General features: G+C 56.6%; 11 protein-coding genes across 11 annotated transcripts; 4 read left to right on the top strand and 7 right to left on the bottom strand.

Annotated features, from left to right (window-relative positions):
* Nucleotides 1–110: 110 nt before the first annotated feature.
* On the bottom strand, nt 111–524 carry MGL_3777 (uncharacterized protein; the record flags this gene model as incomplete). Its single annotated transcript, XM_001728937.1, has 1 exon — nt 111–524. The coding sequence occupies one exon, from the start codon at nt 522–524 to the stop codon at nt 111–113; it is 414 nt and encodes a 137-aa protein (XP_001728989.1).
* An 812-nt stretch (nt 525–1,336) lies between these two features.
* Nucleotides 1,337–2,379, top strand: MGL_3776 (uncharacterized protein; the record flags this gene model as incomplete). The annotated part of the gene is made up of 2 exons (XM_001728936.1): nt 1,337–1,417; nt 1,486–2,379. 2 exons carry the CDS (start codon nt 1,337–1,339, stop codon nt 2,377–2,379), a joined length of 975 nt encoding a protein of 324 aa, XP_001728988.1.
* Nucleotides 2,380–2,617: 238 nt separating this feature from the next.
* Nucleotides 2,618–4,344, bottom strand: MGL_3775 (uncharacterized protein; the record flags this gene model as incomplete). Its single annotated transcript, XM_001728935.1, has 2 exons — nt 2,618–4,139; nt 4,190–4,344. The coding sequence occupies 2 exons, from the start codon at nt 4,342–4,344 to the stop codon at nt 2,618–2,620; spliced, it is 1,677 nt and encodes a 558-aa protein (XP_001728987.1).
* Nucleotides 4,345–4,721: 377 nt separating this feature from the next.
* Nucleotides 4,722–6,380, bottom strand: MGL_3774 (uncharacterized protein; the record flags this gene model as incomplete). Its single annotated transcript, XM_001728934.1, has 4 exons — nt 4,722–5,807; nt 5,877–6,245; nt 6,293–6,322; nt 6,369–6,380. 4 exons carry the CDS (start codon nt 6,378–6,380, stop codon nt 4,722–4,724), a joined length of 1,497 nt encoding a protein of 498 aa, XP_001728986.1.
* A 300-nt stretch (nt 6,381–6,680) lies between these two features.
* On the top strand, nt 6,681–10,118 carry MGL_3773 (uncharacterized protein; the record flags this gene model as incomplete). The annotated part of the gene is made up of 1 exon (XM_001728933.1): nt 6,681–10,118. One exon carries the CDS (start codon nt 6,681–6,683, stop codon nt 10,116–10,118), a length of 3,438 nt encoding a protein of 1,145 aa, XP_001728985.1.
* Nucleotides 10,119–10,300: 182 nt separating this feature from the next.
* MGL_3772 (uncharacterized protein) lies at nt 10,301–11,656 on the bottom strand (the record flags this gene model as incomplete). Its single annotated transcript, XM_001728932.1, has 1 exon — nt 10,301–11,656. The coding sequence occupies one exon, from the start codon at nt 11,654–11,656 to the stop codon at nt 10,301–10,303; it is 1,356 nt and encodes a 451-aa protein (XP_001728984.1).
* Nucleotides 11,657–12,153: 497 nt separating this feature from the next.
* Nucleotides 12,154–12,834, top strand: MGL_3771 (uncharacterized protein; the record flags this gene model as incomplete). Its single annotated transcript, XM_001728931.1, has 3 exons — nt 12,154–12,450; nt 12,492–12,758; nt 12,808–12,834. 3 exons carry the CDS (start codon nt 12,154–12,156, stop codon nt 12,832–12,834), a joined length of 591 nt encoding a protein of 196 aa, XP_001728983.1.
* A 119-nt stretch (nt 12,835–12,953) lies between these two features.
* Nucleotides 12,954–13,874, bottom strand: MGL_3770 (uncharacterized protein; the record flags this gene model as incomplete). Its single annotated transcript, XM_001728930.1, has 1 exon — nt 12,954–13,874. The coding sequence occupies one exon, from the start codon at nt 13,872–13,874 to the stop codon at nt 12,954–12,956; it is 921 nt and encodes a 306-aa protein (XP_001728982.1).
* Nucleotides 13,875–14,215: 341 nt separating this feature from the next.
* Nucleotides 14,216–15,907, bottom strand: MGL_3769 (uncharacterized protein; the record flags this gene model as incomplete). Its single annotated transcript, XM_001728929.1, has 2 exons — nt 14,216–14,310; nt 14,371–15,907. 2 exons carry the CDS (start codon nt 15,905–15,907, stop codon nt 14,216–14,218), a joined length of 1,632 nt encoding a protein of 543 aa, XP_001728981.1.
* Nucleotides 15,908–16,293: 386 nt separating this feature from the next.
* MGL_3768 (uncharacterized protein) lies at nt 16,294–16,740 on the top strand (the record flags this gene model as incomplete). The annotated part of the gene is made up of 1 exon (XM_001728928.1): nt 16,294–16,740. The coding sequence occupies one exon, from the start codon at nt 16,294–16,296 to the stop codon at nt 16,738–16,740; it is 447 nt and encodes a 148-aa protein (XP_001728980.1).
* Nucleotides 16,741–16,940: 200 nt separating this feature from the next.
* MGL_3767 (uncharacterized protein) lies at nt 16,941–19,625 on the bottom strand (the record flags this gene model as incomplete). The annotated part of the gene is made up of 1 exon (XM_001728927.1): nt 16,941–19,625. One exon carries the CDS (start codon nt 19,623–19,625, stop codon nt 16,941–16,943), a length of 2,685 nt encoding a protein of 894 aa, XP_001728979.1.
* Between the last annotated feature and the right edge of the window lie 29 nt (nt 19,626–19,654).

The following is a 19,654-nucleotide window of genomic DNA, read 5'->3' as shown; positions in this document are numbered from 1 at the left end:
ATGTATGCTCGACAACGACGTATTCACATGTGCATATTATGTCCTCTTGTCGTCTATCGCTGGGCTCCACTGGATGCATGCGGGTATGATATTCCAAAGAGATGTGTGCTTTACCTGCGTCGCTTAGGCTTGCCTGCGTTTCGTGACTTGTGTCGCTGCATTTTCTGGCTTCGTGAGCCACGGAGCTGGCCGTTTCGCGTGCCACGAGGCTGCGATGTGCTGATCTTCTTGGGCGCTGGTGCCTCGACCTGCATATCTCCCTGTGCAGGCATTGTCATAGAAGATGTTTCTTCTGCACGTGAGGGATCATACTGAGCCTCTGTATCAATGACATCCTCCTCGATACTGTCGCCCTCTTGAGTCCCGTTCTGTTCAGACACTTTGGGGGTGTGAATACGCTGCTTTAGACGCTCAGATACTTGCTGAAGCCGTGCAGCAGCAGTGACGGCATAGTCTGAGTCAGGTGTATAACGTTTGCGATTTCGTGCTGCAAGCTTAGAATGCGAGCGTAGTGATTTTGCCATGGTTGGCACAGGGCAAGTCGGATGGGTGCTAACACTCTGCAGAACGAGAAAAAAATTTCGTACTTCAAAAGTAGAGAGAATACGCGTCTGCACCTTGGTTCAGCTTTGTGGAACATTTTAATATCACTTATTCGCAACAGCAGCTGGAATCGTCCAGCGGTTAGGACGGCGTTAGTTAAGGGGTATAACGGCTGCCTTCCATGGGAACAGCAGCAGTGGGGGGTTCGAGTCCCTCACGCCGTATATTTTTTTCCTTGTCAAGTCGACAGTTCCATTATCATGAATTTGTTCCACAAGACTGGTCGAAAGAATTACGCTAACGTAATATGGGACGATACTTACCACGTTCCCAATATGGCCGCGCTTTTTTGTACACAAACATAAAGTAGACTAAAGGGACTTTGTCGATGCTGATTGGCCGTGAATGAAAAAGCACGAAAGTGTGTCCCAGGCCTGTGCGAGTGAAGATGCACGCACGACTCTAAAGCACCAAGCAAATTGGCGGAGAAAGTGATTTCTGTCTACACTCACGGCCCTTATCCTTCTGTCACAACGCGCATCAGAAGCATGAAAGATGACAGTGTTGTGTCAGAGCCGTCGCAAGTGAATCAGCCAGAAAGTTATGGTATGTTGACCTTTCATAACATTGAACCGAAGTAAAAAAGCAGCAATATCGCTTCGAGAAAACCCTAGGAAAAGGCACATATGGTGTTGTGCGATCAGCGAAACGGTCGCGACCTGACGGCAGCGAGGAATCAGTGGCGGTCAAAATAATTAGCAAGAACGTCCTAAAAGGCGATGAAGCCAGCATTATGAGAGAAATCGAGATGGTACAAAGCCTGGATCATCCACACATTGTCAAGCTTATCGATTGGTTCGAGTCCAAGGACAAGGTATGTTCATGAGACGTTCTCTTGTGTAGATCTGTGGTGCCCAATACTCATGCACACATGGAAAACAGTTCTATCTTGTTTTTGAGGAAGCCAATGGTGGTGAGCTCTTTGATCGACTTGTGAAAGGCCGCTTCACAGAAAAGGTTGCGTGTCGCACGATCCATGTAGTCCTTGAGGCTATTCATTATATGCACATGAATGACGTGGTCCATCGGGACATAAAGCCTGAAAACATCTTGTATCGGTCACAGGCGGAAGACGCGAATATTGTACTTGTGGACTTTGGCATTGCCACACATCTCCATGAGCACAGCGACACCGAACTGCATGGTATGTGCGGAAGTGTAGGATATGCAGCGCCAGAAATTCTTGCGCGCAAAGGGTATGGCAAGCCCGTGGACATGTGGGGGCTTGGTATTGTAACATATTGTATGTTGTGTGGATTTTCGCCCTTTTCCTCCGCGGATCCATTGCTTTTCCGACGCCAGCTCGAATCAGAAGAAATCCAATTCGAGGGAAAGTACTGGGATTCGGTCAGTGACGAGGGCATTGATTTCGTCAAGAGATGTCTGACTCGAGATCCCGATGCACGTATCACGTCCACCGAGGCATTTGAGCATCCGTGGTTCAAACTCATTAGCGAAGAGCTTCACGATGACGACGGACAGGATATTGGAGCCGGCATCCGTGAGAACTATCGCTCGAAATGGAAGACGGCCATGGCCACTGTTCGTGCGACGAAGCGCATGCAAATTATCACAGATAGGGCGCAGGCGAAAGCGAATGATCTCGACAATCCCGATGTCACATCGCCGCTCCATTCCGATGACGAATACTTCCCAGCGACGTCAGGCGTAGCGACGCCCGCTACTGGTACGCCCATCATGTCGGAAGACGCAGAAATCCTTCCCTCTCATTCTTGGATCTCACATTTGCTCCCACATTTTCTTCGAGATGCATAATGTGCGGGTATGGTACCCCTCGGAGAGTGAGGGGAGAGAGAGAAAACCATCAACGGGATTGTGGAAGACAGACAGATAAAACGTTTCAACAATCCGGCCTAGGCGATAGGGACACCAGTGGCTCCATCGCTATCTAATCATCCACATACATGACATCTGCCGCCGGTCGGCCGGCCGGCCGGCCGGCCGTCCGATCCATTGATCAAGTTAGAGCTCTAGAGCTACTCTCTACCTGCGTCTACATGTGATCATGCGGATCCTCCTTTGGCGGCTCAGGAGGAATAGTAATGGCATCGTCAATACGCAGCAAGCTTGTGGCTGCCTCCACGCTGCTCTTAAGACTCCGCAACTTGCTCATTGTGGGCTCCAATACACCCGCACGCAAATTGTCTCGCACCGCGCCTGACAGCAGATCCAGACCAAAGAAGCGCAACGTCTTCTTCGGGTCAGCTGCATCCGCATTCTGTGCTGCTGTATGATAGGCACGCAACTTGGCGACCAGGTCTGTGCTGTCCTTGGCAGCGTTCACAGCAAGTGTCTTGGGAATAATCAGCAGGGCCTGTGCAAACTCTGCGATAGCCAGTTGCTCTCGAGACCCGAGCGTCGTAGCGAAGTTTTCAAGATAGATGTCCAACGCTGATTCAACGGCACCGCCACCTGGCACTACAGAACCACTCTCTAGTGTCCGCTTCACAACCGATAGACTGTCATGCAAGGCACGCTCCATTTCATCGAGCATGTACTCGTTTGCGCCACGAAGCACCACAGAGCTCGAGCTGTGCACTTTTGAACCACGCACAAGGATCAGCTCATTGTCACCCACGCGCTCCTGCGTCACTTCGTCTGCATGACCCAGGCTGCTTGCGTCGAACGATTCTTCGCCGTCCAGGTTCGCCAAGCTGCTCACAAACTGGCCGCCAGTCGCTTTTGCGATGCGGCGCAGATCCTCCTTCTTGCAGCGGCGCACAGCCATGGCTCCAGCCTGTACAAATTCCTTTAGGCACAGATCATCAATGCCCTTCGTCGTCAAGATCACATTCGCACCTGTCGCAAGGATCTTGCGCACGCGTTCCAGCACGATCTCGCTCTCGCGAGCGCGGATCTTTTCCAGTTGGTCAGGATCATCAATAGTGATGTGGACGCCCATGTGCATCCGCTGTTTCACCAGGTTGATGTCGAGGCATGCAATCTTGGCGCCAGCGATGCGCGTCTTCATCGCCTGCGATGCGACAGTGCAGTTCAGTGCATATCCCTGAATAAACATAGACTCACGAGCCGACTTTCCGTGCGCCTTGAGGATATTGACTGCCTTGACCGGGTACTTGGTCTCACCACGGCCATTGACTGTCTTTACAGACAGCATAGCATTGACAGCCAGCTGAGCGAAAAAGTCGTCATCGCTTCCGATGATTTTGCTGGCCATACTGGTCTTGGCCACGTTGATCAGACTTTCTCTGCCAAGTGCATCTACCTTTACAGCCAACACATCCTGGATGTACTTGAGCGCCTCGCGACATGCCAAGCGGTAGCCGGTGATAATGGTGGTAGGATGAATCTTGTTTTTCACAAGCTCGTTCGCGCGTCGCAGCAGTTCAGCTGCCAATATAACCACAGATGTCGTCCCATCGCCCACTTCCTTGTCTTGCTGCTGCGCCAGCTCGACTAGAATACGACCGGCTGGATGGTCAACCTCCAGGAGCTGGAGAATTGTGGCGCCATCATTCGAGATCATTACATCACCGATGTCGTCCACGAGCATTCTTTTCACGGTAAGTAGCCACTCTGTATGCAAAGCCTACATGATACGTACTTGTCAAGGCCTACGGGGCCGAGTGACGACTTCACCACATTTGCGATTGACTGTACAGCAAGCACATTCTGGTCCCGGATATCCGACCCAGAGAGGCGCTGGCCACCGATGAAAAGACCCGCTTGCCGCGGATCCTTCTGAAAGATCTGCGCCATTGCACTCAAACTCGTTCACGCAATGGCCTCGTTACACAGAGAAAGGACAAGACGCTCTCCCCCTCCAACGAAGTCAATCCGTCGCAACGACCAGCGATCAGTCGTCGCGTAGCTTTCTTGCTGCGAGCGAGGCCCCGGCCGAGAGTCTCTGAGTTGGATTAGGTAAGAGTAGTAGCTTCCAACAACGACCCTGGAGTAAGAAAATGTCTATTGTTCCTCACTGGACCTCCACAGGTCAGCTAGCGTCGAGGCCGTGAAGATTGGGAGGTCAACCACATCTGGAGAAGTGCAGTTGTGCATAGGTGGGTGCGGAATCGAGCATGCTGGTTATGAATTCAAACACATAATGTACGCTAGGTAAATGACAAAGATGTGCTCTATGAACGTTGGCGCTTCGATTTCTTTGACGGTGCACGATGCTTCGATGTGACAGGCTCGTCATACTCGACTTGGCCCAGAGGAATGGGGTCCAGATCACTATCGTCTTCTTCGTCCGAGTCAGGTGCATGCTCAGCCACGTCTTCCTCCTCATCATCATCCTCGTCAAAAAGTTCTTCGTCACTAGCGAGAATATCCTGAGCAATATCATTGTTATTCGCTGGCGCGCCTGCTGCAGCGTCCTCATAGGCGAATTCATCGTCATCGCTGCCTTCATGGCCTTCTACATCGTTGTCCTTATCGCTGTAATCATCTTCGTCTTCCCACGCTCCACCATCACCACCGTTTTGACCTGCCAAAGAGGCAGCCTTGTGTGTCTGCTTTGCCTGCTTCTTCCTTTCAACATTCCGTTCCTGCTCAGCGCGGCGCTCAGCAGCAAGCTGCCTCTTGGCTGTAATATCCCGTGTTTGCTTCGCGACTTCAGCTGCGCTCATATGCACATAGTCATGGTACAAGACCGAGCTGCCATTGAGACCTTCCTCGACTTTGACGAGACGCAACTCCATGCGCGGCCCAATTTCGCGCAGACGAACGGCGCGCTGTGAGTGGGCCGCATTGCCTCGTCCCAAATACTGCTGTGAAAGCTCGACAGAGTTCTGTGGATCGGCCATGTCCTCCGCTTCCGACTCAGCCTCACTTGTATCGGTGTCTTCGCCGCCTGTCGCCTGGCTTCCTCGCATGACATACTCGGCAATATCAGTAGCATTACCAAGATTGACAAGCGCACGTCCATGTCGTCGATGCTCGCCACCATAGCCAGACACACTGCCAGACGATACAGCAGAGGGACGCGTCGATCCCTCGATCACGCGACGCACGGAGCGCGACACACCGACAGGTCGGACAGAAATCTGGTAATGACGCCAGTCGATCGTCTTGGTATCAGCATTGTAATTCAATAGCACGACGCGTCGTACTTGCGATAGACGCATGGAGTGCACATGCAAAGGTGGAAACATGTTTTGAAAGACAGAGACAAGCAATTTTAGATGGCGCTCTTGTCCGCCAAAATTGTTAAGTACAAGCTGCCAAAGATTGTTAGTTCTGCGACAGCACGTAATGGCAATGGCACGACTAATAATGAGCCCACTTACCAGGGGTGGAGTCGTGAATTCCGATCCTGGCGCACTAGGACGTCGAGAACTATGCATGATATCGCTCACGAGCGCATACTTATTGACGCGAAATGTCACTGTTGGTCCTCGCGGGCATCGCAACACACGCATATTGATACCGGCATCTGTTTGGTTAAATATGAGCATGTGTGAAACGCCCAGTGGTCCTGCCATGGTCAAAAAGTCTCGCAGCTTGTTTTTATCGCGCTCTTGAAGCCTCGCAGCCGTGTTCGGCTCCATGACTCGACGCACATCTCGCACAAGCGTCGACACACTTTTGCCCACGCGACCACCACGAATCACGAAACTCTTAGGTGCCCGTGCATCCGTTTGTGAATTGTTGATCGGCTGCATGTGTGAGCCATTGCACACGGCTATCCCATGCCGTGACTTACGCCTTTCAAGTGGGTTCTTGTCTTTCTCCGCTACACAGTAAGCATGCTACACTGTCCCGACATATTCCGCACGTACTCTTTTGACCATAGTCGCCACACGAGCCGATTGTAAGATGGAGTGGCTCGATCCACACCCAAAAAAAAAAAAATGGCACTGCCAGGGCAGCGCGCGCCCTAAACTAACAAGCGCCCACCCAAACCCGCGAGTCCAGGCGTCGTCGTGCACGTGACAGTACGCGTGCCACACGCCCCATGCAAGTCTGAGAGAGTGTTGTTGTGGGCCGCTCATACACACACACCATAGGATCCCATCGCTAGCATCGCCAGCCTGTGGCCCTCGCTTTGTTGCGCGACGTGCGTACGTTCGTGCGTGGCTCATTGATCTAGGATGGATGCTAGGCATGCACTTGCGCATACGCCGCTGAAAAGCGGCGAGAACCAGGCTCAATTCAAAACTCCGCTTCGAACGCCACTCAGTGTCTTGGAACAAAAGTCATCGACGCCCATCACGCCATTCGAGGCTATCGAGTCACAAAAAGAAAATGTTCAACCACGCGCGCGTGGGCGCAGTGCACATGCACTCAGTACGACGTTGAGTATGCATCACAAGGAGCGGCAAGAAACACTCGCTGCTCAACGCCGCGAATGGGAAGAGCGTGTGAATGGGGAGGAAAACCAAGACTCGGACGATCCATTAGAGGCATGGTGCTCATACGTCAAGTGGTGCATCGACAACTATCCAGAGGGGAAAAGCTCAGAAAGTGGGATTGTGCCGCTTCTCGAGCGAGTCACACGCCTCTTCCGTGAGTCGGAGCAATACCAGAACGACTCCCGATACCTGCGCCTGTGGATCCTGTATGCTCAGCATACCGACGTGCCACGAGACGTATTTCAGTTTCTTCTGTCGAATGAGATCGGCACAAAGCTAGCAAGTTTGTACGAAGAGCTCGCGAACGTCCTTGAGAGTCACGAGGTGTACGACGAGGCCGACGACACATACAAGCTCGGAATTGCTCGGCGAGCAAGTCCTCTTGATCGGCTCAAGCGCCGTTACAATGAATACCAAGCACGCATCCTTGCACTACCCGAGTCGTCGTCGTCGTCTTCGTCGGGTGATGGGGGTCCCACTACCTACGCCAATGCCCTGGCAGCTGCGATGGCCCGCGCCGGTCGTAGTGTACTTGGTGTCAAGACCGGCCGTGGTGCAGAGAGTGTGCCAACGAATGTGCTGGGCACGCATCAGCCACTCTCGTCGTCTTCGGGCAGTATGCGTCCCAACGCACGCACAATGCAAGTGTATTGTGATGATGAAAATGACATGGGACCGCCCAAATCTAGCAGTGGCAGCCATGCATGGACCAACATCGGCACAGCTGCTGCACGTCGTAAGGAGAACCAGACCGCCACTCACAGTCTGAAGCCACTCACACCTGGAGGCAGAGTGGCGCAGACGCCGCGTTCTCAAGCACGTGCATTAGAGGTGTTTTGTGATTCCGACGAAGATGCGAGTCCTCGCCGCACACCGCGCCGCGATGATGTTTTTCAGCGCCATGTATGTACCGAGTCGGACAAGCTTCGAAAGAATCCATTTTTGCATTATGACTCGGCCACTCTTGAACCGCCAGCTGCGCCCAAGTCACAGGCTACGATTGTGCCACCCCCTGCACCTCCGGCTGTGACTATGCCGGCATCGAGACATGCAAGTCGCGAACGCACGCATGCCGCACCAAATAAGAAACGCATTGTATCATCTAAGCCAGTGCGCGAGCGCCATGCTGTCCCGCTTCAGCGGCTGTACCCAGATGCTGATCTCACAGCTGCCGTGCAAGACAAGGCAAGGCCCATTCCACCAACGCGTGAAATGTGCCTAGAGGAATTGTATGCACAGCACCGGTCCATCCCGACAGCGTGCGCCTCGGATCCGTGGGCCTTTCTCGATGCATGGCAGGGCCGATGGATGCCTGAACCGGTTGCTGTCACCGCGGGTACCGCCAGTACCGCAGGTGCACGACGTGCGCCAAGTCCAACGCTCGTGACGAAAGCAGCTATTCTCGAAGTGGATCATATGTTTAATGGCGAGAGCGACAGCAACTCGGAGGACGACGACGATGACGATGATGATGATGATGAAAGTGAGACGGACGATGATGATGTACGGTACCCAGTGCTCTCCAACACGCAAGATGAGAATGTGGGCATTCAGCCTACACCGATCCGCCCACGGGTGGATCGACAGCCATTTGGAGCGACACCCCAGCAAACGCCACGCGCACGGAACATCGCTAGAGATGAGGATGACGAGGATGACGTCAATGATGGTGAGCCGTCTAGCCTCAGTGCATCACCCCGGATCATGCCACGCACACCGTTCCAGCCGCTGACGCCCATTACGGAGAGGACTGAGAGAACTGAACACACGGAAGGAAGCGTGCGGACGGAACACACTGATCGCATGGAACCTAACGAGCGAACCGTCCATTCCGTGTGCGCATCGCCACAGACCAACGCCGATGTGCTGGCCTCGACAGCTGACCAGCCTTTTGGCGGGCTGTATGCATCACCAGCGACACTCGATATCCCGAACCCATGCTCGCCAGCAGATCCTGACATCGTCACGGCTCTTCTATCGAACCTGCGCTGTCCGCTCGCTTCACGTCCAGGCTACATTGACGAGGCGCAGATGACAACCACGTACCTACCGACACTCACATCCAGAGTCGCAGGCGCACAGCGATCGCAGTCGTCGCAGCGGCGCTCGTCTGTGAGTACTGCGTGTGATCTAAATGTCGCCGACATGCAATTATCGGTGTGTATGCGGCTTGGCGAAGGCGGCTTTGGGTCTGTCTTTTTGGCGCAGGACATGAATGAGAGTGTACCGCTCGCAGGGGAAACAACCGCGTCGTATGAGGATGTGGATGCCGATGATGTAGATGAGCTTGAGCGTCGGCAGATGCTCGCTCTCAAGATCGAGTCGCCACCGAACCCATGGGAGTTTTACATTCTCGACGAACTGCGTCGACGTTTGCCGGCACCGCTGCAAGCGTCGGTCGTGGGTGCACGTCGCTTTGTGGCGTGCGCGAACGAGTCGCTCCTGCTTCTCGAATATGCATCGAAAGGCACACTGCTGGAGCTGGTGAATCATGCGTCAACGGCCGGCGTCGGTAATGTACTAGCCCATGGTGGCGGAGTCGAAGAGGTTCTGGCCATGTTCTTTGTCATTGAACTTTGCCGCGTCGTTGAAGGAATGCACAATGCCGGCTTGCTGCACGGGGATTTAAAGATCGATAACTGCATGATCCGCGCAGACGACGTTGACGAATGGACATCGACGTACGCAGCGGATGGATCTGGCGGCTGGTCTGCGAAAGGCGTGACGCTCATCGACTTTGGCCGCGCCGTCGATATGCGTTGCTTTGTGGCTGAGCAACGCTTTCTCGCCGATTGGCAGCCTGGTGCACAGGACTGTGTTGAAATGCGAGAAATGCGGCCGTGGACGTACCAAGCAGACTACTACGGTCTAGCGAGCATCGCTTACTGCCTGTTGTTCGGCAAGTACATGGAGACGACGAGCTATGTAAACGAGGATGGCCAGAAGACCTACAAGATTCAACAAACTCTGCGCCGATACTGGCAGACGGATCTGTGGACCCGCTTCTTTGACCTGCTGTTGAATCCAACGCACGCACCGATGTGGCCTGTCACGCCTCTCTTGGCCGAGCTCCGGCACGACATGGAGGTATGGCTAGCTGCGCACAGTTTCCATGCGGGCAAGAATCTCAAGGGTCTTTTAAAGAAGGTCGAAATCTGGGCACTTCGGCATGCCTGATAGTAGAGATGCTGCATCGATACTGGCGAAGGCGCCGAGGCCAATCGACCCCGTGGCCGTATGCGCATGTTCCTTGGCCCACACAGTGTGAGATGTAGTCCCTCTTTTTTGTTGACCACTCGCTGCGTCGTGGCCTGTCAGTCTCCTTCTGCGCTCCACTTTTTTTTCTCGCACCCATCCAATTAACTGGACTTGGCCGATACTTCCGCATAATGCTTCGTGCCCATTTCACTCAGTCGCGACACGAGACGCGCAAATGCAAACACTTCCTCCTGACCGCTAAAGATAGAGGAGCCGCCAATGTCATCCATGCTCATTTTCAGGTCATCCATTAGCACACGCATTTGCTCAGACGACGCCTCATCCATAGATGTCGTGCCGCTAAATACCTTCATAAGATCGACTTCCGACGTGCTAAACAGACGCACTTTGGCCTCATAGGCAGCGTCCACAAACGTGATGAAGCGGCGCGCCAAGTCCCGCATGTCAAGGTTCATGAGCGGAATCTCGTCGAGGAAAAACACATCGAACTCGTTGCACAGCGCGATATAGTCAGACGCACTGCGTGGCTCGCCACACAGCTGCTGAAACGTGAAGCGAGCCACATGCGACGTGCACAGTGGCACTTGGAGAGGCCGCCCCCATACAGTGAGCGATCGGTCCTCCATGACGGGTTCGTCTCTTGTCATGTTCGACCACAATTGCTCGTACTCAGCCAAGCCCTGTGGATTCGTAGTCTCGAAGTACGTCTCGTACCTTGCCTGCGGTACTTTGCGGTAATCCGTGCCAGAATTGAGATCCACCACATGGTACTGCGTCTCCAGAAGACGGATGCAGGGTATGAAACTGGACCGCTGAATACCATTCTTATACAGTTCGGTAGGATGCCGATTCGAGGTCATAACAATCACAACGCCATATCGCAGGAGCCCTGCAAGTAAGCGGCGAAGGATCATGGCATCGACGATGTCGACGACCTGAAACTCATCAAAACATAACACTTGGGCATCCCGCGCAATTTCGCGGATCACCGGCTCAATAGGATCCTTGCTACCGCCACCGCTGCGGCCGCTCCTGCCCACACTCGTGCGTTTTGATGTGGCTGCTTGCATCTTCTTTTTAAACTCGTGCGAGCTTTTGTGAACGTCCATCATGAACTGGTGAAAGTGCACGCGCCGCTTGCGAGTGATGTTCGACGGCAGTGTGTGGTAGAACAGATCCATCACCATGCTTTTCCCCGTGCCGACGTCGCCATACAGATACAGGCCCTGTGGCGTATGTTTCGGTCGCATAGCATCTTGTCCGTCGCTCTCTGGTTCATTTGTTTTCCCGCTGAACCAGACAGACAGGGTGTCGAAGATGCCTCGATGGCCGCCGTCGTCTGCATGAGCTTCGTTCTGGATGCTTTCCTCGGGGTCCGGCACCTCTGGCTGTTCGTAATGGCGGAGCTTGTAGTGCAGATGATCTAGGATGGATACAATACGCCGCTGGTTGTCGTCGGGCCGAAGCTGCTTCTCCTTGACCTTGCGCTCGTACATCACGGATGGCGACACGACCGTGTTGTGCACTTCTTGGGATGTCGAGAAGCGCGCCGATTGTCGGACGAGTTGCGAGCGCAATGCAACCGGTATATATGATACGGTGCATCGGGTGGCTCGAGGTGCGATCGCCCACATGGGTGGGAGTGTGGGTACTGGGACAGACGGTCGAGTGGTACGTTCGCGGCGTGCCCCTTTTTTTGCCGGTTCATTCTTGAAAGTATCAGACCTGGGTGGAGACGCGCCCTCCACATCGACTCACGCCCTGTCTAGAGAGGCAATGTTTCCTGTACATGCAAATTCGTGCACATTTCCTGAAATCACGCACCGGTTCTGATCCTAACGCCCCTATTAAGACAGATGCCCGGTGGGCATGCATAGCTGACGACGAGGATCGATAATACCACGTGGTAGAAAAGATCGTGTGGCCGGCCATCTGCGCAAGCAGACTGTATCTCTTGACATTGCCTCTCGCACACACTTTGCATTCTCTGGGCATGACCGTCTTGCTGACGGTTCCAGAGAGGACCGCGACACGCTTGTGTGCGTTGGCCAAGCAAGACGACGTACCCGTCGAGCTGCGTGAACAGATTCGCACCAGCTTACGGAGCAAGGCACTCGATCAAGATGCGCCTGCGGACATGGGTGTGGCCTGGCAGCACGTGGTGATTCCCCATCACATACTTGTGGCGGTGGCACGATGGGCGCGTCCCAGGCACGAGACGGATCTGTGCTTAGACCAGCTGGTGCGTGGTGCGCGTGTTTATGTAGAACCGCGACCGATCTATCGACGCGTACGTTCAAGTGACTACGGGCTACATACTTACCTGCACAGCCGCCGGAGCTTGAAGCATCGCTGGAGGCGATTCGGCTCGAGCAAGAAAAGCAGGCGTACGAGAACATGACGGCGACAAGCACGCAGCCAGCCCAGGTGTCGCTTCGAGTACGGAAGCCTGTTATGACGGTATCTGCCAAGGAAGAACGTGCTGCGTGGCGAGATGCGCGTGCGCATATGAGCGCGCTTATGAACATCCTATTGAGTATGGGCGCGATAGCCACGGCCGTATGGTGGGGTGCGGGGAGCGCGAGCACACTTTGGAAAGTGAGTGTCGCATTGGGTCTTTCGCTCTTAATTGGAACCGCGGAAGTAGTGCTGTATGCAAGGTATGCCCGTGTGATGAGGGTGCGCGCAACGACACGCCGACATCCGTCCAATGCACAGGGCACCATCAGCCGGACACGACCGACCTCTCAGGCGGTGGACAAGCAAGTCACAAACACATAAAAGCAGTGCTGTTTATGATGATGCATGCGACTTGGTAGGTGGGTGGCCGGCATGATCGGCGCCAGCAGCGCGACGGGCAGCAAGGATCAAGTCCGCGACGGCATCGACGCCCTGGTCTTTCCGCACACTTGTAAATACAGTTGGGCCATGGTCTCGCATTCGATCGGCATCGCGGCGCATCACGTCGAGCGACGCACCCACGTGCTCGGCCAAGTCTGTCTTGTTGATCACAAGCAAGTCGGACTGCGAAATGCCAGGACCACCCTTACGCGGGATTTTGTCGCCGCCAGACACATCTATCACATACACATGAAAGTCAGACAGCTCGACGCTGAAGGCAGCTGCGAGGTTGTCGCCGCCGCTCTCGACAAAGAGGATCTGCGTGCCATATTCGGCCTGCAGTTGTTCAAGCACCTCCATGTTCGCTGAGATGTCTTCGCGGATCGCAGCATGTGGGCACCCACCCGTCTCAACAGCGCGAATGCGGTTCGGATCTTGTAGGGCAGCATTGCGCACGAGGAATTCCTGGTCCTCTCGAGTGAAGATGTCGTTCGTCACCACACCGACATTGTACGTGTCGCGCAAGCGCTTGCATAGAGCCAGCAATAGAGCTGTCTTGCCAGAGCCGACGGGGCCACCGATGCCGACAGTAAAGGCGCGCTCATTCCAGTTTCGGGACGCATAGTTGGGCACGTCTCTTTCGCCAAACTTGCCTGGATGATCCATGATCTCATGCGTGTGTCCATGCTCTACGGCATTGCTACCTCCGTGCGAATGTGAGTGCGAGCCGGCGCCCGCATGCGAATGTGAGTGTGAGTGGGAGCCTGGGTGCGAATGCTCCTGCATCGACGCGATCATATTCGAGCCAGACTTGACATCACACACAGGTGTAGGAGTAGACGTATTCGCAGTAGCGGTAGAATCGCTGGTCATCGCTAGACAACTAGTGTGATACAATGAAAATGGCGGGGAGGGGGACGTAGATGGGTGGAAGATGGCAAATAGCATCGTGCGTCGCCGCAGCCCTTTCGTAGACTCGCACCGACCAACGGGCGTCCCGCGTGCAAAGTGGAGGTGGCTAAAAGTCGATCGAGCGCCAATGCCTTGGGGGAAGGGGATAGGGTGGTAATGGCGGCGGCGGCGGCGGCGGCGGCAGCGGCAACTCTCCACACCCATTGTCTCAAGCATGGCCATTGATGTATGTCTGTGCACGCAGGCGCCAAGATACCTACCTACCTACCTACCTATGTGTCACGCAGGGAAGGATCCGATGATTAATCCCACTGCGGGCCTAGGATATCATAGCGCTTGCCACGCACGGCCCATAGGCCCCAATTGGCCTTGACGGCCACACGGGGATCAAAGTCCGCTGTCTGGGTTAGCATGGAAGCACGCGAGCATATCGACAAAGTCACTGTAAGATACGAACCAATAGCCCATTGTTGACTGGCAAACACATTTTCACCAGGGGTGACGAGCCAGTCGAACTCGCCACTGACGCCATCGACGGACTCGAATGCAAGGACGTCTCGCTCGACGTCCGCCGGGGAGAAGCCAGAAATATACAAAGCACAACGCGTTGAAAGCAACTGTCCCAGTGCCTGGGCCCATTCGCGCTGAGCTTGGACGATCGGTGCCGTCTGAAGCGAGGTAAACTGGCCTTTGGCTGGACGCATCGCGACGACGGCCGGCGCCGGTTCATCTGACGGAACGTCGCCGCCTGCAGGGTTCTTGGCCACCTCTGTGGGGCGGAAGCCGGTCTGCGGAGCCACAGGCTCTTCATCGGTAGGAGCATTCTTGGCATGGTATGTTTCGCGAGCCTCTTGCATCTTGCGCTCTTCGTCGCGTTCCTCGGCGCGCAGACGAGCCTGTTCTTCCACGGCGATCACACTCGGGAAGCCAAAGCCAGGCGCAAAAGCGAAAAAGACATCCGTGTACGGGTCGAACGGCTCAAAGAGCGGGTGGACGGTCTCGTACGTTGTCTGAATGGCAGTGAGTGTCAGGCCGTCAGACACAGCGATGCTGCGCGATGGGAACGGAAACGACGCAGCGCGTTCCTTGTACATAGGGTGGTTCCATGGATTCGGCACATGCTTGGGCGCAATCGCGACCTCGGGACCGATCAGAATAACGTGGATCGGCACGTTGGGAAATACATAGGCGATCTGATTCCATACATCCGGCGGCAGCGTCGACTCTGCACGCGCGCCAACGACGAAGATGCGCACAGGATCGAGCCGAGGACGTGCACCCAGCTCTGGATGCAGCGTCTGACGCAGAGGAGCGAGCGAGCGCAGACCCTCGTGTGTCAGGCGCGAGTTTCGCCGTGTGTACGGACTGTGTTCATGGAGTGCACCTACAATGGTCAAGGGGAATGTCAGCAGCTTTGACACATGGCGCTTGCTGCGGTCTGACTCGATGGAGCGGAAGTTGCGTGTGTAAAAAAACTGGTCCCAACCGGACAAGTTCACAGCCGCCTCGGATGGCTGCTCGCGCGGCAGCTGGAACTCGGTCATGGGCCGCCCCGAGCGCAGGTCGTGTTCATCCTCGTTGGCTTCGCGAAGTCGCGGCACATAGCGTGCGTGCTCGGTGTCTTCCTTCCATTCGTTCTCCGAGTAGTGCGTGGGCCAACCACAGTCGGGGCATTCGAAATTGACGAGCCTGCGGACGCCGTATTTCGACATGCTGACGGGACAAGGGGCCAAGGAGCGGATGCGGTCGCCACGCGCACGCATGGATGGGATGGGCGACTCGGAGAGTTTGTGGAAGAGATTGTCTGGCGCAAGGACAGGCGGCGGTGGCATGGCCGACCTGTCTTGCGACTTGGTCGCAGCTGGTTTCCGTTTAAATAGACCAAAGAACGTTCGTGTCTGTCCACGCACACACATAGCGCCACGTCTATGCATAGCGACGGTCAGTCGTGTGTGCATGAGCGCTATGGGCGCAGCGGCCAAGGTGCTCCGCATTGTGTGAGCCAATGGAGCAAAGGGATAGCAACAGCAACAGCAACAGCCACAGCAGCAGTGACGGCAGCAGCAGCAGCAGCAGCAGCAGCAGCTATGGAGAATCACTTACTTTCTCACGTCACACGCACACACGCCACCGATCCGACGACGCTGTGCCCTGTCACGCGGCCGGCCCTACGAAACCAACGGCCGCGCTGCATCCTCCGCCCCAGGTGGCCCATACGATTACATAAGCACAGCGAGTCGTCGAGTCGCTGGCGGGGGTAGGCTGCGTCTTCATCAGCAAGCTGGTGTGTCTTCCTCTCTGGCTCTGTGTCGGAGAGAGCAAAGCAAGCAGCCGAGCGAGCAGGTGGGGTTGTGCGGGACACGGCATCGCGTGGGCGTCCATGGGAATCGAGAGTGCAGCGGCAGAGCGAAAAGCGCGGATTGCGGCCTTGCGCGCGCTTCGGCAGGCTGAAGAAGCTGGTGATCAGGCGGCGATCGACGCGAATGCCTTCGGTCGGCAAGTGAAGCAGCACTTTCGCACGAGTAGACCGCCACCGGCAGGCATGCTTGCGAGTGCGTCGGCACAGGCGCCGATGACGCTGGAGCAGGAAGTCGACGGCATGCAGGAGCAAGTGATTCAGGAGGACACGAGGAAGCAGGCCGAGGAGCTGGACCTGACGAACATTGCGCCGCGTCGTGCGAATTGGGACCTACGGCGAGACTTGGATGAGCGCTTGGCGCGGTTAGAGCCAAAGACGCAGGCGGCGATCCATACGCTGATTGTGCAGCGGATTCGAGCCAGTCGTGATCGGGACGAAGAAGCTGCGAATGTGCTGGTGAATGAATAGACAGGTCAAGCGTGGTGAGGCAAGGCGAAGCCAAGGCGGGCAAATGTGCGCGACTGTGTCTCTATCTACGATATGGAATTTGGTTCTGCTTCTCCTGGATGAGGTCGTAGATCGTGCCACGCATGTTGCCGTACGCGTCCTTGACGAGCCACTGCGCATGCGCGGCGGCTTCGTGCTCAGTCATGTCGGGCTTGAAACGCTCACGCAGGCGGTCGAGCGTGGGCTTTGCCCTTGAAGGAAGGCAGGTCGGTGCCGAGCATGAGGCCACACGTCGCGACGATCTCGTTCGCAAATGGGCGACACGCGAGGAAGGCTTTGACGACCAGCTGCTCAAACATAGCAAAGCCGGGGGAGTCGTGGCCACCCATGACAGCGACCATTTCATGTGACAGCTTGAACGAATACGGCTCGAAGCGCATGCCGCCGGGACCAATGTCGAACAGGAAGCCAAAGTCGATGTGCACGAGGTGGCCGTGGCCATCGATCATAATGTTGCCGTTGTGCCGGTCGCGGATCTGGAGGATGTGGCACACGACCGAGTACGCGGCCATGGACTGGATAAAGTTGAGACGCGCCTTCTGGAAGGTGATGCTCTTTTCGTCGCCGTAGCGGTTGATAAAGAAGTGTAGGAGGTCGTTGATCTTGGCGCGGCCCATCTCGTCGCGTGACGTGGCATTCGGCACGACGTCAATCACACCGCAGCCGGCAGACGTCGCGGTGACGCGGTACGGATCGAGGTACACGTCGAGGCCGATCGCAGTAAAGATGTTCTTGAACTGCGCCATGACCTGGAGTGCGAGCGCATCCTGCCGGCAGTCGTCGCCGACTTTGAAGATGGCGCTCTGCCACACGTCCTCGTACAGCGGGTCGTTGTCGTTCGCACGCACCGTGACGGGACGCCGCACCTTGAACGTGGCCATGAACGGCGCCTTGGCTGCCGACTGCAGCGGACGGCCCGACTTGCGGTCAATGTCGATCACGGTGCCGTCGGGGTTCGACGGCAGGTACACGCCGTCGGCGAGCTGGATCTTGGCGATTTCCTCGTCGATCTTGGCCTTCTTCTCAGGCTTGGGCCGCTTGATGTACGGGCGCAGCTTGCCGGAGATGCCGGTCACCTCGTTGAAGAAGGCAAACTCACGCTCATAGTACGCCCTCGCCTCGCCAGACAGCTGTGCGACGATCCGCTCGACCATCGCGTCGAGCGTCGGCTTGATGGGGTCTTCGACCTCGCAGTTGTCGTCTTTGTACATGTTGGCCTTCATGTTCCAGATGATCTGGTGGCAGAAGAGCTGCGAGATCAGCGATGTCTTGAGGATAAAGTCGGCGACGTAGCCATGCGTATCGTCGCGCAGCGTCTGTACGAGCTGTGGCACATAGAAGAACACCAGGTCCACGGGATGCTCCTCGAGCGTGCGCATCGCATACTGTAGCACGAGCGGGCTCGTGCCGCCGCCTTCGGGCGTGAGCATCTCGACAGCATCGACGGGCGGCACACACGCCCATGTGTGCAGCCATTTGAGCCCGCGCCGCTGCTGCTGCTGCTGCTGCTGTACGAGCTGCCGAGGCTCGCGCCGCGTGTCGCGCTGGCGCGGCGCGAGCAGGAACGGCAGCGCCTCGGCACAGTGCACGACACGGTGCGGCTCGGCACACACCAGCTTCGTGAGCGCCGCCTGCATGTCTGGTTGGTGGAAGCGCATGCCCATGTGCACGGCGACGCGAGGATCGATGCGCCATGCCGTGTGCAGGTCGGCAAGCGTCGCATGGGCGGCTGGCAGCTTGACGGACTGCGTCGGATGCAGCCACACCAGCAGCCGTGCCTCTTCGTTCTCGTACAGCACCTGCAACAGATGCAGGAACTGCTGGAAATGCTCGATCGCACGCGAGAGCGTGCAGTCCGGCACCAGCACCAGTGCGCTGTGCAGCACGGTCCGCTGTGTGCTCGAGAACGTCGCAGGTGCCACGAGCGAGTCGGCACGCAGCGTCGCTGTGCGCAGCAGCGTACACACCATCCGCACGCGCACGAGCTCGTCGGCGCCGCGCCGCAGGTCGCCGCCGTACGACCACACGGGCGGGTGGGCGAACCAACTGAGCGCGAGCCGGCACACGCTGTCGCGCAGGCGGCTCTCGATGTACACGTCGAGGCTCGCGGCGCTCAGCACACGCAGGCCCAGCTGGACGAGCGCAAGGCGCGGCGCACGCGTGAGCGGATGCGAGCTCAGGAGAGGCGCCGCGTCGGCCATGTGCTGGACGAGGCGCGTCAGCACCGTGACGAGCGGCGCATTGCTGCTGCGTGCGCCCTCGAGGCAGTCGGACAGCAGGCTGAGCACGAGCATGTGGCCTGACAGGAGTTCGTCGGCGCGCTGTGCCTCGAGGGCGATTTCCGCGCGGTTCAGCGCCGACATCTCGGTCTTGCGGCTCAGCGGCGCGCGCGTGTCGAGCTGCGTCGTGTACAGGCCCTGGCGCCGATGGATCGAGCGAGCCCATGCATCGGTGATCGCGCTCACAATCGCGACCATGGCCTCCGGCCGCTCCGACAGCACCCACGACCAAGCGCGCGTCGCGGACGTGAGCGCGGCCTTCGTGCACGCATGCATCGGCACGAGCACCAGGAACGTCACTAGGTCCATGTCGAGCTGCGGCGCCTGCTGCACGATCAGCGCCGCGCACCGGTACACGAGCGAGTCCATGTCGTCCGCGTCGGCCGGCGGCGCCACGAGCGCGCTCTTGAGCTCCGCTTTGAGCGCCTGAGCGCCTGCGTCACTCAGCGACGACGTGATGCCATGCGATGCGCCCTGCACAAGCAGCGCATGTGCGAGTGTGCCGGCGTTGTCGAACCGGACGTGCGTCGTGCCGACACGGTGCAGGTGGCCACGCGCGACGTCCATCGCGAGCGTCGCACCGAGGCCATCGGACG

This window comes from Malassezia globosa (genome assembly GCF_000181695.2).
Source record: "Malassezia globosa CBS 7966 chromosome Unknown mgl_sf_12.1, whole genome shotgun sequence".
Classification (NCBI taxonomy): domain Eukaryota; kingdom Fungi; phylum Basidiomycota; class Malasseziomycetes; order Malasseziales; family Malasseziaceae; genus Malassezia; species Malassezia globosa.
The sequence above is the reverse complement of the archived record's forward strand: the minus strand, read 5'-3'. Positions and strand labels throughout refer to the sequence as shown.